This window comes from Ornithodoros turicata, chromosome 2, assembly GCF_037126465.1.
Source record: "Ornithodoros turicata isolate Travis chromosome 2, ASM3712646v1, whole genome shotgun sequence".
NCBI lineage: Eukaryota > Metazoa > Arthropoda > Arachnida > Ixodida > Argasidae > Ornithodoros > Ornithodoros turicata.
The window spans coordinates 93,741,811-93,764,872 of record NC_088202.1 but is presented as its reverse complement, the minus strand read 5'-3'; the positions used below and the strand labels follow the sequence as shown (position 1 = coordinate 93,764,872).

At 46.5% G+C, this 23,062-nt stretch overlaps 2 protein-coding genes across 3 annotated transcripts; both read left to right on the top strand.

The window, feature by feature from the left end:
- Window positions 1-20: 20 nt before the first annotated feature.
- On the top strand, window positions 21-15,353 carry LOC135385801 (facilitated trehalose transporter Tret1-like). Of its 2 annotated transcripts, none has more exons than XM_064615325.1 (3): window positions 21-57; window positions 12,340-12,593; window positions 13,493-15,353. In XM_064615325.1, the coding sequence occupies exons 2-3, from the start codon at window positions 12,356-12,358 to the stop codon at window positions 14,677-14,679; spliced, it is 1,425 nt and encodes a 474-aa protein (XP_064471395.1). In that variant the 5' UTR covers window positions 21-57; window positions 12,340-12,355; the 3' UTR covers window positions 14,680-15,353. The 2 variants fall into 2 exon arrangements, with proteins under 2 accessions (XP_064471395.1, XP_064471394.1); XM_064615324.1 differs by lacking the exon at window positions 21-57 and adding an exon at window positions 8,650-8,848.
- A 1,426-nt stretch (window positions 15,354-16,779) lies between these two features.
- Window positions 16,780-21,168, top strand: LOC135384876 (uncharacterized). The gene has a single exon (XM_064614058.1). It carries the CDS (start codon window positions 16,780-16,782, stop codon window positions 21,166-21,168), a length of 4,389 nt encoding a protein of 1,462 aa, XP_064470128.1.
- Window positions 21,169-23,062: the final 1,894 nt, after the last annotated feature.

Sequence of the window (23,062 nt, the reverse complement as noted above, 5' to 3'; positions counted from 1 at the left end):
GCGCATCGCATTGAGCTGGAGCCAGGAGCAGTGCAGCACACAAGCCGATTTGATTGAGTACGTAGGTGGTTGACAAATTCTTGTATAGTTCTTTATAACTTGTGTATGGATGGCATGTGGACAACTTTTAAGAACTGCTCATATCTCGTCCTTTTCTGTGCGCGATTAATTATATTATTATCTCCCTTTCGACTTGGAGTGTGCAAGAATTGTAACTTGGGTGGGGGCGTGAATGTTCGTGTTAAGTCAGCTGATCGTGACAACAGTCTATGTGTTTTCTTTGTTTTGCTAATTTATAATTAGCATCTTGTCGATTGACTAATAGCAGTCTCGATGGTTATCCTAAGCACCGAAAAGTTTATTTTTGTTCTCTGAAAGAGTGACGAATTATCCTCAGTAAGATGATCAAAAGTCCACATTTGCTTCAGGCGCACAAGATTTTGTCGTCCAACGCCTTCAGTTTGTGTATTTCAATTGTGCTGTCTTTGAGATCGAATGCTGCATAGGACATGTGCAGCAAAAGATTGTGTATGATGCGTGTGCACGAGTATGTGTTGCGCAAAAATGAATGTTTATGTATGTAGTTCCGTATCGGACTAACTGGGTATCTTTTACGCAAGAAAATGAACCAAACAAAAATACTTATGCCTGAATGAGGAACAAATAACGAAGAAGAAAATCGAACAGCAACGATCGCCTTATGTTTTGTGAAACACGCAAAAATTAACCTGAATCGAATTACTGAAGAACCCAACGCAACGTAATATAATGCAACGCTTCTCTAGCTTTCACAAGATGGCGGCCTCCACATTACTAGGCTTAGTGTTGCCAAATCATGAAAGGTGGAAATAGCTGAAAAGCAAGAAATTCGCTAAGAGTAGCTAGCTTCAGTGATTTATCCAGACCACCTTACACCCCTCCTAACCTTTTCATCTGAGTACCCCCTACGGGGGATACCCTTGCCATTTCAGCTTTAGACGCAGGTCGGTAATGATATGTTATGCTGTAATGACGTAACTATAATAATGACACCCCCACCCCACCCCCAATTTTTCGAGCACTCCTCCATGATTGGGATTCTGGATAAACCACCGGCTAGCTTCATCCCGGGTCTTCCGGAAACGTTTTGTTTTCTATCTTTGCGGTCTATATTTCCTGCTATAGTTCGTACGTGAAGTTAATGAGGTTCGTTTCAGGTGCAGAACTGAGGCAAAGCTGCACCACTGACACGAATGCCTACAAAGTATCGGTTACCGTTAGCAGTGGGGCACTTAAAAAGCTGATATCATGATACCCAAATGCTGTCGTCCTGGTGATTAGTACACAATATCGAAGGTTTCACCAGTTTTTGCTATTCGATTCGCTCCACAGCTGGTTGAAAGGATTTACTACATGTACCCATCGAGCTGAATTCTGGCTTTATTGCCACCGCACGCAAGGTGAACGATATAAGTTGCAAGAAGCACGAAAAATGACTAGAACGCGAGACAATAAACAAATTATTAACTAAATAGACAATAAATAAATTACAGAGGAACACTAATAATAACGCGATTAAATATCAGAGTCCGTTAACTATAAGTTCTACAGAACGTTTCTTGAAGTTCTTTAACTACACGCCGCCTTCCACGCATGCCCGTCAACTGCAGGGCCTCCGTGACGCTTACTTCTGCGTGGAAACGCGTGACGTACTTCTCGCCTCCGTAACGAAAAGTCGAAAACTTGCGCTCCTTTTCCCCTGGGCTCTTGACTTGCTTTCTTTCTGTGGGCATGCCAGAAAGATGCCTTTTTTGGCGCCCCTTCATGCGAGTTAAGGGAGGCATTTACCCACAGCCCAAAGTTCAAAGTCAAGAGATTCACACAAGTTGTCCCAGAAAGCAAAAACCACGATAAACTGCCATCTGTAGACTTTCATTCATCAGTGACTTTCATCTTTCATCTGTAGACTGCCGTTTCAAGCTGCCCCAGGAAACTTTGTACACTGAAACGAAATCGTTACTACATGGAACCCTCGTTCATGTGCGTTACGGCTTACGAATTTGCCGAATGAATGCGCTTGATTTTTCTCGAAATGAAATTTTTAACAGCTGCTTGACAATTGAAACTCCGCTACATGGTTTACAACTCGCTTGATGAGAAACAAGCGTTTGCCGCTAGGAATGCACCTCCTTCCGATTGGGTACGGTGCGTGACGTCATCCTCCAATCCCGATGTGCAAATCTGGCAAACCGCGCACGCGCACTGCCGCAATAAGAGTAGCCACGTGCGTTTGTTTGTGTGTAGATTTCGTGCGTTTATCTTCGTTTGTGTTTAGTGTTTCGGGCTTCGGTTACGGGCTACGAGCCTTTGTTTGTGATTAGTGTATGTGCGTTTGAATCACATTCAAATGCTAAGATCGTTGTGATCGTGGTGGCCAACTATGTCAAAACCATATCGAGCTTGATGACGTCAACGACATGCCGCTTTTGCAACAAGTTATTTGTGAGACCGTTAACACTACGAATGCATATAGAAAACATGCATAATATCAGGGTAGATATCCATCTCCCCTTCAAATGCAACGCCTGCATGTCTGCGTTCACAAGCTTTGAGGCGCGGAGGAATCATGCTGTGGCGAAACACCAGTTTCAAGAATGCGAACAAGGTAATAGTTGGGGTGCCTACTGTGTGTGCAAGCCTTCTGAAGTGGTTCAAGTATTTGGGGGAAGCCGGAATGCTTCAAAGTACCTTTGGTAACGGTTCAGCAAATATATGAAGGGAAGAAATATGAAATCAAATTCAGAAAACTCATTCATTCCTGTTTACTATTGTATATCGACTACTGGCGTCAAATATTTCTGATTGTTTTAATTTTTAAATGATCATTTGACATATATGTCACAGCATCATGTATGATGTATTTTGAGGTGGAGGGAGTAATATTGACATGTCAATGGATCATAATATGAGAACTCAATTTATGTTTTTACTGGATTGATACGATTTCTATAACACCATATACACTACTCGTATTACAGCCCATTCATCAACCTTACTGGACTTGATGCAGACGCACACACACTATTCACAAACAAAGGCCGTAGCCAGTAATCGAAGCCCGAAACCGTAATCACAAACAAAGACAAACGCACGGTTTCACTGACCGGCTACTCTTGTTACCAGCTCCGGTGGCGCAGCGGTAACGCGTGCGCTTGGAGACTGGGAGGTCCGCGGTTCGAATCCGCGGGCCGGCTGTACCGTCTGGGGTTTTTCCTGGGTTTCCCTCAGATGTGTAATAGGCGTATGCCGGCACAGTTCCCCTGAAGTCGGCCCATGGACGCAGCTATCCTCCCCCGGAGCGGATTCCGCTCGGTCTTCCACTTCACCCTTTCCTCCTGTCCACCATCTTTCCCTTCCCGAGAAACATGCCGCCTAATCAGGCAGGCACACCTCTCGGGTTCCTCCCAACGACACTCCTCCTCCTCCGCTACTCTTGTTGCGGCAGTGCACGTGCGCGGTTTGCCAGATTTGCACACTGGGGTTCGAGTATGACGTCACGCATAGCACTAATTGGGAGGAGGTGCACTCCTCCCAACAAACGCTTGTGCTGAGAATCCCACCTGAACCGTTTCGCAAACCAGTAACCGCTTCAGATTTATTTCGGTTGAGTTCCGGTTCAGTTCAGTGGCAGAATATATAGTTTCTGTTAGGGTCAGTTCCAGTACAGTAAAAAAAAAAAAAATAGCGGTTTTCGGTTTGGGTTCAGCTCCGGTTCCCTGCTTCCCTGCTCTACTCTTTCCCAAAGCTGCGTTCTGATTTCGCGCAATTCCATCAGCTGGCGCCATATGTGCCAAAAGGAAAACAAACACTGTCTTGGCGTTTTTAAACTCCATAACCAAGTGAGTTAGCAAAATAAAAGCTGAAATCGGGCAATAGGAGATAAGTTATTAGCCAAATATGGTAAAAAGAGTTAGTTTAGCTACCTGTATCCAAACGAAAACTTTCTTAGCTACACGCCACCAAAAGTAGCCAGATCTAGCTACAAAATAGTTAAATTAGCAACACTGGGGCAATGTGTCGGCTGCAGCGCAGCCGTGGTTGAGCAGAAGTGCTTTGCAATTGTGACAATCATATGCATATAAATAGAGGTTCTAGACCGCACAATTTTATAATAACTATATTTTGCGATTCCGTATGCAACCTTCTTTCGCTTGTATGCAATGTTTACCTTTTAAACGCTTCCACTAATTTTCAAAGCCCAGTGGCCCGGTTTCGGAACTACTACACCAATTCGAATTCTACTTTCGAAATTTTTAAAGTACTCAGCACAATAGACTGGCGATTGCACTTGACAATTACGTGATATGATCCTTCCAAATTTCAGAATGGGCTTTTCACACAGTATTGAAAACAAAAACTAGCACACTTCAACCGGAAGAGTTTCGGAGGAGCGGTAGTATACGCGTATACGGGACGTTCGCCTGGAGTTTGGCAGCGCGACACTAACGCCGCGTTTCTCCCCTAGTGGTACGAGGAGGCAAAGTTTCAAAGTAGACTCGTCGGGCGACGAATGTGATTACATGCGCTGTGCACGACCTTCCACCTGCTTCCGTGCAATATCTGAGAATGTACAGCCCGTGGAACGGGAAAAATAAAAGCTTGGACCACGTTAGTGTTATAAAATGTACGAACTGCACAAAGAACACCGGAGCGTACCTGTACCATATCTGTTTTCCTGTTTGTTTGTTTGTTTGTTTGTTTGTTTTTTTTATTTTGTTTTTTTTTGCATCCAAACTCAAGCTGATAGCTGTGTGATTCTGCAAGCTTATAAACTTGAGCTGTTCAGTCTTTTGTATCTGCTTCGTGCTCCACGCTCAGGTTTTCTTCTTTTTTTTATAATGAATTTCGTCCATCAGCTCGTCTGCGTCTACGCCATTCTGTCGTAGACGTAGACCCATGCGTAGACCTATGTCTGGGGCTGCGTAGTACTATGTGAAAATCATGAGTAATGTGGATTACGCATTCATTTATTTGTTTTTTAAATTTCTTAGTTACATATTCTACAGAGATAGGTGAAACAAATTCCTAGACAGCGAGTGCGTGGCAAGCATAGGAGAAGTATGAGATGTCACGAGCGCATGTAAATCCCAAAATGATCAGACGTGTGCACGATCCACCGGGAGTCATTGCAATTGGTCATTGGATTATGAAAGTTGTATTGCACTCTAGACATGTCTCCCATTAAGCTAGTGCTTCAAAGTCAATAGTCTCAGCCACAAAGACATTTAGATTTTTGTTCTGATGACTGTTCTGGTCTGACTCCCATATTCTTCTCTTTCGAAACAGTCACGGATACATGATAAGTGGTAGCATGGTTTCGAGTATGCAAAGAGGGAATGTAACGCTCATAAAAAGACCCTACTGGCTACTGACAAGTATGCATAGTGCTCGCTCCGTTCATTTAAATCATTACTCCACCGGCTCTCAAACCTTCTTCGTAAACCCGAGTAAAACATTGGAAACCAGAGATATCCAACTGTATGCATTCATGCTTTATTCTTCAGTTAGGTTTCGCTCAGAGCTAGTAGATCTACGGCACCTGGGGAGCACCGGCATTTTACTCGTATTTCGAGCCTGTCCGATAATATTCTGCCATGCGCCAAAAACGCGCAGCTATTTACGGTTTCCCTTCTTCTGACTTGATGGGGAAACAATCCGCGGTCTCTTTTGCCTTATAAAAATTGCAACACTTCTTGGCCATTTTGACACAGCACATACCATGTGCGCGATCAGAGAACACGCTACTTTGGAAAACTTAGCACTACCGCCACAAGTGGCGTTGACTGCCGTAATCAGGAGCGCCCTCTGGCCCGGCCCAACTACCCTATGATCTACGCTTGTCCACAGTAGACTCATTTTAATCCTAGGTCCTCGAGTGAGTGCATATGCCACCGCATTGTCTAAGGCCCTGTGTGATGGCTCTGTATCATGTACATCCGACACTGGCCGTTTCTAGAGAAAATTTCCAGATAGCGACCTGGATTCAGACAAACGAAATAGCTAGGCAAGCCAGCAATTGCACATCAAGCATTTGCTTGTTTCGAAAGTTGTCCATTGTCATATGCCTAAAATTATTGAAGACATCCAGCTCACTTCATCACTTACTGATGACCTTAACCTGGTTATCAATATGCCTTTGCTCTTTGCTCACACAGCTTAGATACTTTGGTTGACTTTTAGCAATAGCTGGACTTCAAAGTTTTTTTTTTTAAATTCCGTGTTAGCGCCGCGAAGCAACTGTGGCTATGAGCGGCGTACAGACGTGGACAGATGGAGAGAGGACAGCAGGAAAGAGTGGGGGACAGAGGGGTTAGTATGCGTCCTGGGCCGACTTCAGGGGGAACTGTGCCAACATTCGTCTGGAAAATCTTCGGAAAACCCAGGGAAAGCCTCGGACAGCACAGCCGGTGGCAAGATTCGAACCCGCGTCACTTCCCAGTCTCGGCATGGAAAGCGATCATCCTAAACACTATGCCACGGGAGCTGGTTTCAAAGTTATCGTCTGTCATCTTATTGCGCTTTCTTGTAAGAGTGTCTCCCCAGATACTGAACGAACGTTTCTCTGAAGCACAAGAGGGAACTGCTGTGTTCATTTTTTTTCAAAAGACAAGGCGAACGTTCGGGAAGTTGCCTCCGTCACTGTCCGCACCAGGCGGGCAATGACAATGAATAGAAGTAAGAACTATGACTGGTGAAGCAAGGGTGGGGGCACTATTAAAGTACCGATACGGAGGTCGCGGTACCATAAATTTGCAACGGAAATACTTCTTCAATACCGATTTAAAATAGTATCGCGATCAGCACTTCGATACCCAAAAAATGTCGATTACCGTAACAGCGCGTTACTTACAGCACTGGTGTACAGTATACACCTGGAAACGAAAAAGATTTTAAAAAAAATCTCTGTGGTGTGTGCGGTCCCGCACGAATCGAAATATGGGACACGCATTCCGTCTGCCACCTCCATGCCTGATAAATAAATGTGGTTCTTGGGTATTTTTCGCTGTAGTTCCGCTCGAAATAGACCTCTCTCTGTTTGTAAACAAATGACGTCATAGTGTTCGACAGCGCCACCAGTTTGGTAGAGTTGAACTATGCTGGAAGCTAGGGGCGAACAAGGTCGCGCCCGAAAGCCACGGTCTTGAGGGGTTTACGACATAGCTAGGTGGGGAAGTTACTTTTATTTTGTAGTGCACTACCGTTACTCACTACTTTTTTCAAAAAGTAACGCGTTACGTTATTCGTTACTGTTGCGGTAGTACGTAACGCGTTACTAACGCTGTTACTTCTGATAAGTAATGTCGTTACTTTTGCATTACTTCACCAGTTGTCCTTATAATATGTACAATTTTTGGTTGAGTCACATAATTGCATTCCGCAAGCCAATACGAGCAATGTTGGGCACAAACAAGAGTCACGCATGAACACAACTTACATGTACGATTTATTGCAACGCGGAAGTAGTTGATGTTCAAAATTTTCATCTGTGAGCTTCGCCCGTTTGGCTGAGAGGACGCCTAATGACCAGTGAGTGCTCCTTGTCAAGGTTGATAGAGGCGGTGACCTTTTATCTCACACAGTACAAATTCAAACAGCCAATCCCTTGGTACTTTGGTACGCGTTCAGAAGGTAGAGGCTATTTTTCTGACGCTTTTGCCCCATTCGTCCGAAAAATACCAGAGGGAGTGAAAAACACGGTTGGTAAACAAAGGTGGCATCTCAACCAGGGTAGGTCAATAACACTTCTTTTGCGTTCTTCGTGGGTGCCGATGTGACCTTCTTGTCATTGTTGAAGATGAATCGAAAAATCGGGAATTTTTCCGGATTCTGCAGGCACGGTCCTCGCTCAAGCTTTCAAGTTTAGACGATGCAGCAATGTTCCCAAACACGCAGTAACACATAACGCCGTTACGCGTTAGCTATTGAAAATGTAATGACGTTACGTTACTCACTACGTTTCTCCCAAATGTAATGCGTTACCATATTTCACTACTCGAATGTAACGCGTTACCGGTAACGCACTACTTTGTAACGCGTTACTCCCCACATATGGATTACGATGGTCCCTGGAAGGGACGCGATTTTAGGTCCTAGTTTTCTTTCAATAGGAGGCAGCGAACAAGTGGCCATTCGTGGAACTCAGCCCTCCCCTTCCGATTTGTTTCTGTTTCAGTCTGTCTACCAACGTCATTATGACGTTTCTCGGGTAGATGTCTACTTTTCGTTCGGATCTCGAAACTGACGCCCGAATGAAAGAAGGCAAATTGCATGGACTGAAATCCAGTGCCTGTATTTTCGGATGGCGTTGGATCCGGATAATGAAGTCCGGACTTTCTGTGCTTGCCTGTGTTTTATCTAGGAGACGTAGGGATCAGTATATCCGGGCTTTCTATATCAATTGTTTTGTCTGTGTGCGAGAATCCATGATGTGCTGTTTTGGCGTCCTATAGCCACATGCGACACGACAGCGAAGAAGAATCTGTTGTAGAGCGCCCGGGCATGATGTTTTCGCTCCTGACATATCAGTTATCGCGACTGTGTGATGCAGAGATAGTGGAGCTGAGCGTCAGACAGAGATCTTGTTCATCTTTAACGTGGGGGAGCAAAGTCTGATAAGAAGCATGAGGGGCGTAGCGTTGGAACATGATGTGGCTTACAAAATCCATCGACGTGAGATTGTTGCTGACCCGTACAGGATCAGGGGTAGCACTCTCCGATCTCGGTGCGCAGTAGCCTAGTTGATATTTATGCACCGGTGCTATGCATCGTGAGTAGCTCTTACGGCCCCTGTGCGATCGGCAAGTACGAGGTAGGTTTTCTGCTTTACTATTTCGGCGTGAGAGTGGGTATTACGTCTTTGTATTATGAGTGCCGGGAGGTATTCTTTTTAAGACGTGGGTACTTAGACGGTTAATCGATTTGAGGTCTATGAATCGATTAAAATTTCCGTATCGGATAGTGAGGTTCTTTTATTTAGTGGCCATCAGTGTAAATGGTAATGAGGATCGCGTTGGTGTAATATCGTGTGGGTGTTAACGCGTAGGTGCCGTGTTGTACCGAGCAATGCATGTGCCGGCCGGCGTGACTGCGTGTTGCTCGGGAGCATCGTACGTCCTGGGCCGACTTGAGAGGGAATTGTGCCGACATTTGTCTCCGAGAGAAAAAAAAGAAACGAAGGAAAACACATGGACAACACGGCTGGTGGCGAACTATGTGATTTAAAACTGGAGCTAGAAAGTCCCAAGCAACATGCGAAATATGGCCCACATTGGCAAAAAGTTGGCTAGCCAAACTGGCCAAATACTTTCCAAGTTTGGCCAAGGAGTATGGGACCAGTGTGGCATTGGTTCCTTGGCCAAAGGTTTGGCTTGCCAATGTGTGCCCAAACACAGGTCTGTAGCCAATTTACCCGTCGTTTCATTCTATATACATATAATTTATATATAGATGTGCACACCTATATATTTAATGGTTGTATAAGCTGTGTGCGTGAGAGCGTCTGGTAAAATATTACATTACACAATAAGTGATGATAAAAATTTATGAAACAGAGCAGCCACACAAACAGCAGCATAAATAACGAAAGCCGCCGAAACATCACTTCGGCAGAGTTGGCATAAACAGTCTCTACTGATACTGTCCTGTGTGTATCACACAGTTAAAAAACTGTATAGAAAATTCAAGTCAGGTGAGACTATGAGCAGCGGCATAGATGACAACGTCCACCAAAATGTCACTTAAGTTAAGTGGGCGTAAACAATACCTATTGATACTATCATTTGTGTATCGCTCAGTAATAATACACTTACATTTAGAGAGAAAAATCAGTTCTTTAAATACAGGTGCAACTATGAGTAAATGGCAAAGCCATTATTTTTATTCGCAGGGATTTGGAGAACTGTAGTAAGCTTGTGGAATTTGTTGATTGCAATCAATTGCCGAATGTTACTGTAGGGAACGACATCATTTTGGTCCAAATATCGCGGGCGGGCGTGCCGAGAGAAGCGATTTTGTTTCATCTCCCGTAGACTCTCATGTATTGAAAGTTTGACAAACAAAAATCAGTAGATCGCGTCAGGCCTTCAAAAATGTGTCATTCCCTAGATAAACTCGAGGGGGACACGCCTGTACCTGCTTCGTGTAGAAATTTAGCGAGGTTTACGAGGACCCTGCGAACAAAAATTCCCCATGGTCTTCTTACGAAGTGTGCCCGCTTTAACGATGAAAGTAAGTTTTGTCAAACGTATGTGTGACTCGAATAAATATATACAACGTTTCAGACACTATGTTTCTATGATAGCAACATGACAACACTATGTTGTCTCCTGAAATACAGGGAAGTATACAGGGCGTTTCACCTAACGTGTCTTAAAATGCGATTTAAAAATCTACTTGTCTGACCATTATGGGATCAGCGCTATTTATCTCAGGGGAAATTTTGCCAGTACTTCTGAGCACTTTTATCAAATATTCATCCAAAACCGTTAGTTCGCGGGCCGCAAACTGGTGGCCGCGCGGCGCTCAGATCTCACAAAGAAGCGATGGAAGGAGGCCATTACCTGCTGCTTCACTTTTCCTTTTCCAACCTTTTTCTGATAAAGGCAACACGGTTGCAACGCGAAGTTATCTGAAAGAAGAGAGTGAAAGAAACAGGAAAGGGCGGATGGCCATTTTCGTTCCGCAGCATCTTGCATTACCTTGACGAAGAACTGCGCTTGGCCGCCATTTTGCGCTCTTGGAAAGGACGGCTTTCGCAGTTTTTTTCAGGCTAGTACCTTTGTAGTAGTGAATGTATTTTGTGCTCCAATGGGGTAAATCCTTCATGCGCTTTCTGTTTCTGTAAAAAAAAGAAGAAAAAAAAGGAAAAGAAAACGGGAGGTTGGCTTGACAAATTTCGGAGTTCAATTGGGAAAATTCAATTTCTCGCAAATTAAATTTGATAAAAATGCTCACAAGCAGTGGCAAAATCTCCCGAGGTAAATAGGGTTGATCCCATAATGTTCAGACAAGTAGATTTTTAAATTGAATTTGATGACACGTTAGGGGAAGCACTCTGTATAAGAAAAAGGGTCCCGTGATGCCGTTCTTAGCTTAGAAACACGACTATAGAGGAATGCGCTGTCCCTTGACCGACTTACTTACAAAAATCAAGTGTAAGTAGTAGGTCAGCTACGTAAGCGCACTTGCTTTCAAGGAAAGGGTTTTCTATGCAATGCATTTGAGAGAAGGTGTTTGAGGCCTTTTCGATTCCCAGACGATTTTGCAACTTTAGTGACCTTTTTCACAACGGCCTATGCGCATGCACATGACGTTGCGGCGCCGGACAGGGTTATCTCCGTCTTCACTAGATGGCTCGGTATGGGAACGCCGCACAAACGGCGCGAGCTCTTCGGTCCCACTCCGGACCGGTTTTGGTCTTTTGTGCTACCCACGTGGACTTGTTTTGGCGCGCGCCGAGCGTGGTTTGCTGGAGAGCCGCTAGAATACGTATGTGAAAAATGTTCATTGTGACACGTAAATTGCCCGGCTGGAATACAGTTGCAGTAACAGCTCGCAAGATATTGTCGCAACACATGTAACTCTTAAAACGACCAGCCTTCGGTTTGAAGTCTATCGATTAACAACACCATGCAATAAGAGCGATGTGTGGAAGACACTGCACAGCACAGTCTTGCAAGGCACAGTCTTCCGTAGTGCCTTATTATCTGGATTGCGCGATATAGGCTAGAAATGTGTCGCGTCAAATGCATGGCCGACGAATGGCCTGTTATCTCTGACATTTGGTTACAGGAGAAACCTTCCAATGCTCGTAGTGCTACCTAGCAGCTAGATTGTTCCGGTTTATTAAGAGCAATTCATATCCGCTTTGGCCCCATAACAGTGCCGTTTACGCATCTCTTCAGCTCTATATGTCAACTACATTGGCAGTGTCTGTACCCTGTACCTTGTCATGGTTTACTTTGCAAATTTAGACAAGCGTGGTGCTTGTGGTCAGAACAAAACGCTCGGTGAAAAAAAAAAAAAGAGAAAAACTTACTCAGATCACATAAATCTTATTTGAATTAAATAAATAAGATTTCTGTATCTTTTTTTAAACATATTTTTTTCAACTCCATGCTTATTGCTCACTGCACACTTTCCGGCAACCTCCGCAATGTCCGAGTGGGGTATCGGGTGGATGTCCGTTGGGCTCTTAGTAGGGATGCTTATCAGACGAGTCAGCGTGTGTATGTGGAAGACAACTGTACGACATCTAATTGCTATGATCCTACCTTTCACCTTGTGCTCTTCGTCTTTCAGCCGACATTCAGCTGACATGGCCGACTCGAGCTCACAGGGAACGCTTCTTACAAAAGAGCGATTCGGCTGCAAGACACGGCTGTACCTGGCCGCGTGTTCTGCATTTATGTCCTCTATTTCATTCGGACTGACGCTCAGTTATTCGTCGCCGGCACTACCCAATATAAGACAGAAGATACCAATCAGTGACTCTCAGAACGACTGGTTCGGATCCCTCCTTAGCATCGGAGCTGCTTTGGGGGGACTTGCCGGAGGTACGACTGATGTCTTGTCAGTGTATTCTATTTATTTATTTATTTATTTAAACATACTGTCTACGGGAAGAAAAAAATGAGGGAAGTACAACGTGTGATGACAGTGCATTGCACGATAATTGAGCTGCACATGCAGTAGATTATAAACAACTGGGCTGTTGTTTGAGAGCAGTGACAAAACCATTCAAAGTTAGAGCATTTACTATTTCTGTCCAAGGCTGTTTCCGCCATTTACGGTCCTAGAAAAAAATTGAATGTCTGATTGCTATGAGGAAAATCTTAGCATGAATACTTCATAGCTGTCTTGGAAGATTTGATACTAGATACTTGTTTTTGTCGAACCTGAACGCGTTATTTACTACGTGATATAAGTATTTGGGGTGGTTTAAGCGCCGTCTCTCTTGTAATGTGCAAAATTTTTTGAGGTCGCTGACTGAATTCATGCGCCGGAAGCGATTACAAGTGAATCGTAATGCTCTTTGTGCACCTATACTAGTCTTCTTATGAGATGCTTCGTATATATACGTATAAGGGTCCCAGACTGCGTCGGCATAGTCGATTATAGGGCCGACACGTGACCGATATGCTGCTAGTCGAATTTCAGATGTTCCGTGTTTGAAGGAAGTAAAGTTTATTTAATGCTATAGACGGCAGTATGTGTAATATGTGTATTCCAGCCTAAATATGTGGTAACAACGAGTCCTAAGTAACATAGTGGCTGAAGTACCAACATCTCCCTTTCCTTTTTAAAATCAACTAACAACAAAAGTACTTATAGTGTGTATAGTGCAACTGACAATGTATGTTTTTCAGTATGTTTTAGAACATTGTTTTTTCCTGTTTCTTTTTTTTTTACATTCAACCCCAAACTCAACTGTTTCTTCTTTCTCTTCTTTCAGGACAGCTAATGAATTTCGTGGGCCGGAGAGGAGCCATGTTGTTTGCAGCTCTCGTATACGTCGTTGGCTTCCTCCTCATTGAAGCGACGCTTCTTATAGAAGTAATGTTTGTAGGTCGTCTCCTGACAGGGATCGCGACAGGAATCTCAGCCGTTGTAGTTCCTGTATTCTTATCCGAAGTCAGTCCACCCGATATACGCGGAGTCATCAACACGCTCGGCACGGTAGCCGTTACTTCAGGCGTCCTTCTTGACTTCGTGTTCGGCAAATGGTTAGATTTTCAGTGGCTAGCGGTGGCCTGCATGGTACCGTCAGTCATTCTTGTATTCTCTATGCCCTTCGTCGCCGAAACACCGCGATGGCTGCTGCAAACTGGGAAGTCTGAAGAAGCCATTGCAGCCCTAAGATTCTACCAAGGACATGATGTTAAGAAGGAGTTCGACGCCTTAAGCATAAACGTCTCAAACGTTGAAAAATTTGTTATAGGAGAGTTCAAGCAGCCGTACATCTACAAGCCATTCCTCATCACGCTCTTAGGAATGTTCCTGCAGCAGTTCTCGGGGATCATCATCATGCTTTACTACGCGCAAGACATCTTCACAACAGCCGGGTCTACAATCGACGCAGCACTCAGCTCCATTATTATTGGCGTCGTTCAGGTCGCGTCCGTACTTGTGACAGTTTGCCTCACCGACCGACTGGGCAGGAAAGCGCTCATGCTAATCTCTACACTTGTATCATGTGTGAGCCTCATAGTAATGGGCCTCTTCTATCACCTTAAAGAAATTCATGGTCACAGTTTTGTCACATCGTATGGCTGGCTTCCTTTGGCAGCCCTGTGCCTGTTCATGTTCGGGTATTCAGTTGGGCTAGGACCACTGCCGTGGCTACTCATGGGGGAGATGCTGCCATTGCGTATCAAAGGATTTGCAACGGGATTTGCAACGGCATTTAACTTCTCCTGCAGTGCCATCATCGCAAGAGAGTATCATTCAATGATAATAGAATTAGGGAACGATGGTATATACTGGTTTTACGCAGGTTTCATGTTAGTTGGGTTTGTGTTAGTGTTGGTGTTTCAGCCAGAGACAAAGGGAAAGACGCTGGAAGAGATAGAGGCCCTTTTCGGTCGACAAGGAGTTGTTTTGAGTAGCAGTGATAATCAATGTGTACAGCTCGGGAATTAGTGGTGCGCGTTTGTAAACTGAAGAGGACACCGAAGCCTAAACATCTTGACGGGACCCACTGCATAATCATGTCATGGCAGCTTGCTCTCTTCGATGCCACATGCTACCTCCATTGATTGCGTGATGCCTGTGACTCAGTGGTGACTCCACGGTTTGACCTCTAAGGCACCCCAAAATGGAAATGAAGATCGGCTAACCACACTTGAAAAGTGGTAAAGGGCATAACAGTGCGCACATATGAACGGTTTATTGACACCTGCGCGCTGAACATAGTCTTCGAAATGAACTGCTCCATTTGTGGCCATAAATGGCCTTACGACGCGTTGATCCAACATTTGCAAATTCTCCATTTTTGGTTGTGTTGCGAACACGTAGAAGACAGTCATCACGCGCATGTTCATTTTCATTTTTACATTGGACACGTTGAATAGCCTTTTCTTTTCTTCCCCCATTTTCCTTTTTTTGGAATAGCAAGCAGACCTCCGTCTGGCTGACCTTTCCTTTCTTTTTTCTTAATAAACATCCCCCCTCCCTGGTTTTGCGTTTGATTCATTATCATTTAACCCCGAATGCCAAGTCAGGTACGGGAATGGAGAAAACGGAAGATATCTCACTTTCGAGTACCGTCAGCATACCTTCGAGTGTATGGAAAATAAATGATATATTTATTTAAACGTTCTTTCTACGTGCCACTTGACTTTAAGCGCATGCATTGTAGGTCTTCCGCGGCGCGCTATAGAACGGCATGCTACACATGCTGCCTGCGATCAGTTGAAGTACTCGGTGACGGGAGAACTTGAGAAGTGGCGATCTAGGGGGGGGGGTCTGTCATGATCGTCTGCCATCTCACTCCAAAAATAGGGCAACAGGCCGTGGTCTGGCTCCCCCGAAGTGTTTGGCGAAAAATGTATGTGTGTGGGGGACTCTGTTTATAGAGGTCATTGTACAAGTGATCCGGAGTCTTGGGCTTGCGGTCGTTGGAACCATTAACTCAGACTGACTTCGGCCGACCGTGGGATTGTTTAAGGGAAAAGCACGTTGTGCCTGTGTGTATCGTATATCTTCCCGAGGTGTGTAACGGGAAACTTATGTTCGCGCACTATGTCTTCCTCCCCCGAGGAACATAATAAGAGGTCTGTATACGCTAAGGCGCCACACATAGAACAAGTGTCAAAAACAAAGAGTGAGAAAGAAAAGAGAAAAAAAACCTCTGGGAGCGTGGTGGGATTAAGACGGCAGTTGGCAAGGTGTGGCCGCGAAGTGAGGACGGCTGAGGCCGTGGTGCCGACTCCGGACTTTGTGTGTGAGAACTCTGCGATGCGATGGACTGAGTGAGAACATCGCAAGGGAGCCGTGTGCGGTTGTGGACTTTCCAGACATCAAAGAAACCACCAGCGCAAGAGTGTCGTGACCCATCATCGTCGAGCATTCCACTAGACGCACCCAGCACCCGCCTTCGCAGGAGTCCGACAGATATGTACCACACCAGTACTGTTGCACTGATATCGTTGTTAGCATTTGTTGTATTTCTCAGTAAAATGTTGCAAATGTCGACTCTTTGCTAGCCTCCCAATTTCCTTCTTGCCGAGGTCCAAATTACCTGCACGATGTGGCGTCACTGCCCGGGAAACTTAAACTAAGAGCGGAGTGGTCTGTCCCTAATAGGCCATCCCCTCGGAGTTGGTGACGAACCCGACCACATTTCGTGACAAATCTGGCGTCCGCGACAGGACCTCGGTCATTGTGGGAGGCGGAGCTAGCGAAGTTGACTTTTGCTGAGAGATTGTGTGCGAGCTGGAACCCATTTGGGAAACTGTCGAGCATTGTGTTGCATAGAGTTTGAGCAGTGTCGCGCAGCTTGGACTGGGAGAGTTCTAGCTGTGTCGATAGTGTACTGGAAGGGCACCCGAATAACTCAGGGTTGAGTTGGGAGAATACGGAACTCGTGCGGCGAGTCATTCGTGAGCTGCGCCGGAAGAGGTGCAAGGGCTACAGTAGAGGTAGCAGGAGGCCGTCTAGGTCGTATAGTGTGTGAGAGAAAGAGAAGCGTTGTTAAGTGTCGCGATTGAGGGCCAAGAAGAAGGCCACTAACAAGAAAACATGGAGATAGAAAAACTCACAGTCTTGGGAAGAGAGTTCGGTCTGGAAGGAGAAGAGCTCCGGGCGTGGGTAGATGAAGAAAGAAAGCGTGAACGGGAAGCAAGGGCTACCGAAAGAGAGCGAGCTAGGGAAGCAGCCGCTATGGAAGTCAAGATTTTGGAGATGAAGCTCCGACTTCAAGAGCAAGGTCAAAATGGGAGCGCTGTCGTATCTGAGAGTAATGCAACCAGTCAAAGTGGAATAATGTGGAACCTGAGTCCTAACAAGCTGCTCGCGCCCTTTGATGAAAAGAAGGACGAGCTTGACGCGTACATTCTCCGCTTTGAAAGAATCGCCGCGGGACAAAAATGGCCCGAGGACCAGTGGGCCGTTGCGCTAAGCATGTGTCTCACTGGCGAGGCACTGAGCGTATTTAGTCGGCTAACGCCAGCAGATTCGGTGGTGTACGAAAAGGTCAAGACGGCTTTGTTGCAGCGATTCCGTTTTACCGCTGATGGTTTTCGAGATAGGCTCCGGAACAGCAAGCCGGCCGACGGAGAAACGGCATCGCAGTATTACTCGCGTCTTGGAAACTATTTTGACCGATGGATAGAACTGGCAAGCATTAAGAAGGAGTACGGCGACCTGCGAGACTTGATGCTCTCCGAACAGTCTTTGAAGGACTGTAGGCAGGATTTGGCGCTTTATCTGAAGGAGAGAAAGTCAAAGACGACAGCGGAGATGTTGGAGCTGGCCGACCATTTCCAGCAAGCACAACGTCAAACGAGACTGGGGAGACAGGTAACGTCAGATCCAAAGCGACCTGAGACCCAAGGCAGGGCCAATGCAGATACCCCTACGGGTAGCAAGGGGAACTCCAGACCCCCCGTAAAGTGTTTCTTATGCAATAAGATTGGACATCGTGCGGCTGACTGCCGAAGTAATTTCTCCAGAAACCAACGGAGCACGTCCTGCTGGAAGTGCGGGAAGAATGGACATCGTGCTAACGACTGTTCCAACCAGCCGACCGCAAGCAGCCAGAGCTCCTGCTTCGTGACGGAAGAACAAGCGGTGCCAGGAAACGCTCCCTACGTGGAATTAAAGGATGGCACGCAAGTGCCGGTGGTGAACACGTTGTCATCCAGGGCTACAATGTTTCAGGGGAACGGACTGCCAGTTGTACCGGGAGAAGTCGAGGGCCAGCACGTAAAAGTTCTTCGGGACACGGGAAGTAATACCGTAGTGGTTAGAAAATCCTTGGTGCCGGAGGGTAGTTTTACAGGAAAGCGAAGCGCTGTCTACCTGGTAGACCGCACCATCAGATACCTGCCCGAGGCCAGGGTGACAGTAAGCACGCCATATTACGAGGGAGAAGTGATGGCCAAGTGTATGGATGACCCCCTTTATGATTTGGTCCTTGGAAACATTGCCGGGGTACGAGACGTTGCTGATCCGAACCCGGACTGGCGAACTGAGAGCGAGATTTCGGTGCAAACACCAGTTAGCCCCCAGGACGAAGAAATCCAAGAGCAGCCCAGCAAGCCGAGTTGCGACCCAGATAAAAGTGCCGCTGTGCAAACGAGGGCCCAGGCAAGGAAAGAGTCCAAGCTTAAAGCTTTAAAGGTTCCCGCATCCGTTCACAGTACCGGAACAGACCTCGCCAAGGAACAGACAGAGGATTCTAGTCTAAAGGCGTGTTTCAACAAACTCGGCAAGGTTATCCAGTGCAAGCGGTCGAAAGGGAGTCAGGAGTTCTTCATGAAGAATGATTTACTTTTCCGGAGATTTACACTGCCATCGGGGCGCTGTCTTGAGCAGCTCGTGCTACCTACGGGGCGGAGGCGAGACGCTATGCGCGCTGCGCATGATGGTATGATGTCAGGGCACCAAGGAATAAAGAAAACCACTGATCGTGTCACGCAAGAATTTTACTGGCCGGGAATGCAGGAGGACATACAGCGATATGTGAAATCCTGCGACGTTTGCCAGAAGACGACTCCGAAAGGAAAGGTTACGAAAGCCCCCTTGGGTCGTGTCCCAATCATTGACACACCATTCCAGAGGGTCGCCGTGGATATCGTCGGTCCAATCTCACCCCCTTCTGATCGCGGGAATCGGTATCTGCTCACTTTGGTAGACTATGCCACTAGATACCCGGACGCTGTGGCATTGCCAAGCATAGAGTCGGAGAGGGTAGCCGAGGCCCTTGTGGAGATGTTCTCTCGTGTTGGTGTCCCCAGGGAAGTTCTAAGCGACAGGGGATCCAATTTCACATCGGAGATGATGCGGGAAGTCGACCGCCTATTATCGGTGAAACATTTAACTACAACCCCGTACCACCCAATCGCAAATGGCCTCGTGGAAAAGTTCAACGGAACGTTTAAGCAGATGCTTAGGCGCATGTGTGCAGAAAGGCCCAAAGACTGGGATCGCTACGTAGCAGCGTTGCTTTTTGCCTACAGGGAAGTACCTCAGACAAGCTTGGGTTTTTCACCCTTTGAGCTTTTATACGGGAGGCATGTTCGGGGCCCCCTTTCCTTGTTGAAAGACATTTGGACCAACGCCGATTTGGACGCTGAGACTAAAACAACGTACCAGTATGTGCTGGACCTTCGGAATCGATTGGAAGATACGTGCAAGGTGGCACACGAAGCATTGGCTCAATCGAGAGAAAAGTACGAAAGGTACTACAACCGCAGGGCGAAAGAGCGCAAGCTGGAGGTGAATGATAGGGTTCTTATATTGCTCCCCACAAGTAACAACAAGCTTGTCATGCACTGGAAGGGCCCATTTCCAGTCACAGGCAAAAAGAGCGACTTAGACTATGAGGTTGATCTAGGTTCAAAGAGGAAGATTTTCCACATCAACATGCTAAAACGATATGAGGAACGGAAAGAGGCGGCAGAAGAAGCATCAGCTACCTGGGTTTGTGGGATGGCAACGTTACAAGATCCGGGCGATGAGACTGATCTACCCGTGCCCAGCCTGGAAACAAAGGAAAGCTATAAAGACGTCACGTGTTGTGGAGACTTATCCGCGGAACAGAAAGGGCAGGCAGTTGACATTTTACGGGAGTTCGCATTCTGCTTAACTGACATTCCGGGCAAGACATCATTTGTAGAATGTGATTTGAAGACAACTACGAACCTCCCGGTGAACATAAAGCAGTACCCGCTGCCATTTGCAACCAGAGAGATAGTTGACGATGAGGTAGATAAAATGCTCCAGTTGGGAATAGTAGAACGATCTGTGTCTGCGTACAACTCGCCGGTTGTCATCGTAAAGAAATCGGATGGAACGAACCGACTGTGCGTCGATTATCGACGCCTGAACGACGTGCTCGTGCCGGATTCAGAACCCATCCCGCGAGCAGATATCGTGTTTGCAAGGGTGGGCCAGAGACGTTATTTTTCGAAATTTGACTGCGTCAAGGGATACTGGCAGATACCATTGACGGAAACATCGAAAGGGAAGACAGCTTTTTCAACGTCTGCAGGGCACTTTCAGTTCAAGTTCATGCCCTTCGGTATTAAAACAGCCCCAGCAGTGTTTTCTCGCCTGATGCAGAGGCTGTTTCACGGGATGAGCGGCGTCCATCACTACTTCGATGATATTCTGCTGGCGACAGACACATGGGAGGAGCACTTGGAATTGTTGAGAGAGGTGCTGACACGTGTCGCTACGGCGGGATTGACAGTGAGACCAGCAAAGAGCCAAATCGGGTTCGCAGAGATAAATTTTCTTGGGCATAATTTGGGTCGGGGCACCTTGTCTGCGATGCCAGAAACACTTGAGAGGATCCGAGATGCTCCCCAGCCCAAAACGAAAACACAAGTGCGATCGTTCCTCGGCCTCACCGGCTATTATCGGGAATTCATCCCAAACTACGCCGCAATAACGGCGCCGCTTACGGAACTGACCAAGAAGCAGAAAAGTAATCAGGTGGTCTGGACTGCAGAGCATGAAACGGCATTTCGGGAACTAAAGCGAATGTTGGCAGAGCCACCTATTCTACGGCTGCCGGACTTCAGCCGGCCGTTCACTCTGAGAACTGACGCTTCGGAGGTGAGCCTAGGGGCCATATTACTTCAAGAACACGAAGGTGTCTACCACCCCGTTGCCTACGCCAGCCGAAAACTTCTTCCCCGAGAGGCAGCGTATTCAGCTATAGAGCGTGAAGGTCTCGCGCTCGTTTGGGGGATACAGAGATTTCACATCTATTTGTACGGGACACAGTTCACGGTGCAATCAGACCATGAACCACTCAGATACATCAATCGATCAAAGCACTTGAACAGCCGCATACTCAGGTGGAGTTTGTTACTTCAAGAGTACGAGTTCCGAGTTGAATATATCAAGGGTAGTGAGAACGTTGGCGCAGACTACCTCAGTAGAGTTGAGGTAATATAACACTGTTGTGAACGCGATTCGGAACTGAGCATCATATATCTGTAGGAACGACATTGTATGTCAACTACATTATCCGTCCTGAATGCGGGCATAATCAGAATTGTTATCCTATGTTTGTGTTTGATGACTGATTTTTTTATGGGCTCCATAAGCACTTATAAGATGTGTGTTAAGATACTGTTCTGTATTGTAGCATTGTACGAGGCCTGTAATTGTACCCAAGGCAACATATGTTCACTGTATCATGTTTTCGTTCAACAGTTGTACCACCTTGGGGTGATCATGTGAGTCATATCGGGCCTTAAGATAAGTGAAGGACAGATGTCAGTCGATCAAGGAAGTAATGGTAAACGTTCAACATAACGTTTTCTGAAATGGGGGGAAGTTGTCATGATCGTCTGCCATCTCACTCCAAAAATAGGGCAACAGACCGTGGTCTGGCTCCCCCGAAGTGTTTGGCGAAAAATGTATGTGTGTGGGGGACTCTGTTTATAGAGGTCATTGTACAAGTGATCCGGAGTATTGGGCTTGCGGTCGTTGGAACCATTAACTCAGACTGACTTCGGCCGACCGTGGGATTGTTTAAGGGAAAAGCACGTTGTGCCTGTGTGTATCGTATATCTTCCCGAGGTGTGTAACGGGAAACTTATGTTCGCGCACTATGTCTTCCTCCCCCGAGGAACATAATAAGAGGTCTGTATACGCTAAGGCGCCACACATAGAACAAGTGTCAAAAACAAAGAGTGAGAAAGAAAAGAGAAAAAAAAAACTCTGGGAGCGTGGTGGGATTAAGACGGCAGTTGGCAAGGTGTGGCCGCGAAGTGAGGACGGCTGAGGCCGTGGTGCCGACTCCGGACTTTGTGTGTGAGAACTCTGCGATGCGATGGACTGAGTGAGAACATCGCAAGGGAGCCGTGTGCGGTTGTGGACTTTCCAGACATCAAAGAAACCACCAGCGCAAGAGTGTCGTGACCCATCATCGTCGAGCATTCCACTAGACGCACCCAGCACCCGCCTTCGCAGGAGTCCGACAGATATGTACCACACCAGTACTGTTGCACTGATATCGTTGTTAGCATTTGTTGTATTTCTCAGTAAAATGTTGCAAATGTCGACTCTTTGCTAGCCTCCCAATTTCCTTCTTGCCGAGGTCCAAATTACCTGCACGATGTGGCGTCACTGCCCGGGAAACTTAAACTAAGAGCGGAGTGGTCTGTCCCTAATAGGCCATCCCCTCGGAGTTGGTGACGAACCCGACCACATTTCGTGACAGGGTCCTGAACACCCCCCCCCCCCCCCCGGAATTTCAGTCGTGACATAGTGCTTCAATCTACCTCGGCGGTGCTTATAGCATATGCTGTCCCAGGCCAGACCTGCTCCTCAGAAAAGCCCTGGACCCGCCCCTGGTCAGGACATGCGGACCCCTCCCCCCTTCCCTCCGCTACGTCCGCCCCTAGTCAGATGTTGTAGGCAGTATCATTCTAGGGCCGTGTTATATTTCGTTTCTGCGCTTGCTGCCATATTCCCATCAGCATACAACCAAGATAGATGTATGATGTTATTGCCTCTTACGCGACAGGCTAGCTTATTCCTCCGACGTAAGTGCAAGTAAGTAAGTGCATCGTATCGGCTGAGTGAGGCTTTGGTTCGGCGCCGCCATCCTCTCCCTGAGAGTGGCCAGCAGGCCGGTGCCTGATTTGCAAGACAAGGAACTGGGCGGAGCGCACAGGGAACGTAAACAGGAAAGAAGTACACGGGACAAGGCGCCACTCGCAAATGAAGAATTTTCATGGAACGAACCAGAAACGAGAACGTGGATCTGCACATGGAAGTTGTAATGCATGTAATCTTACTTGTATGTAATATACAGGGTGTCTTTTTTCTTTCTTTTTTA

What these genes read in the sequence shown, in the direction of transcription:
- LOC135385801 (XM_064615325.1), top strand. Translation starts at nt 12,356, where the DNA reads ATGGCCGACTCGAGCTCACAGGGAACGCTTCTTACAAAAGAGCGATTC. An exon ending in TTTGGGGGGACTTGCCGGAG is followed by an intron (nt 12,594 to 13,492) that starts GTACGACTGATG and finishes CTCTTCTTTCAG; the next exon opens with GACAGCTAATGAATTTCGTG.
- LOC135384876 (XM_064614058.1), top strand. Translation starts at nt 16,780, where the DNA reads ATGGAGATAGAAAAACTCACAGTCTTGGGAAGAGAGTTCGGTCTGGAA.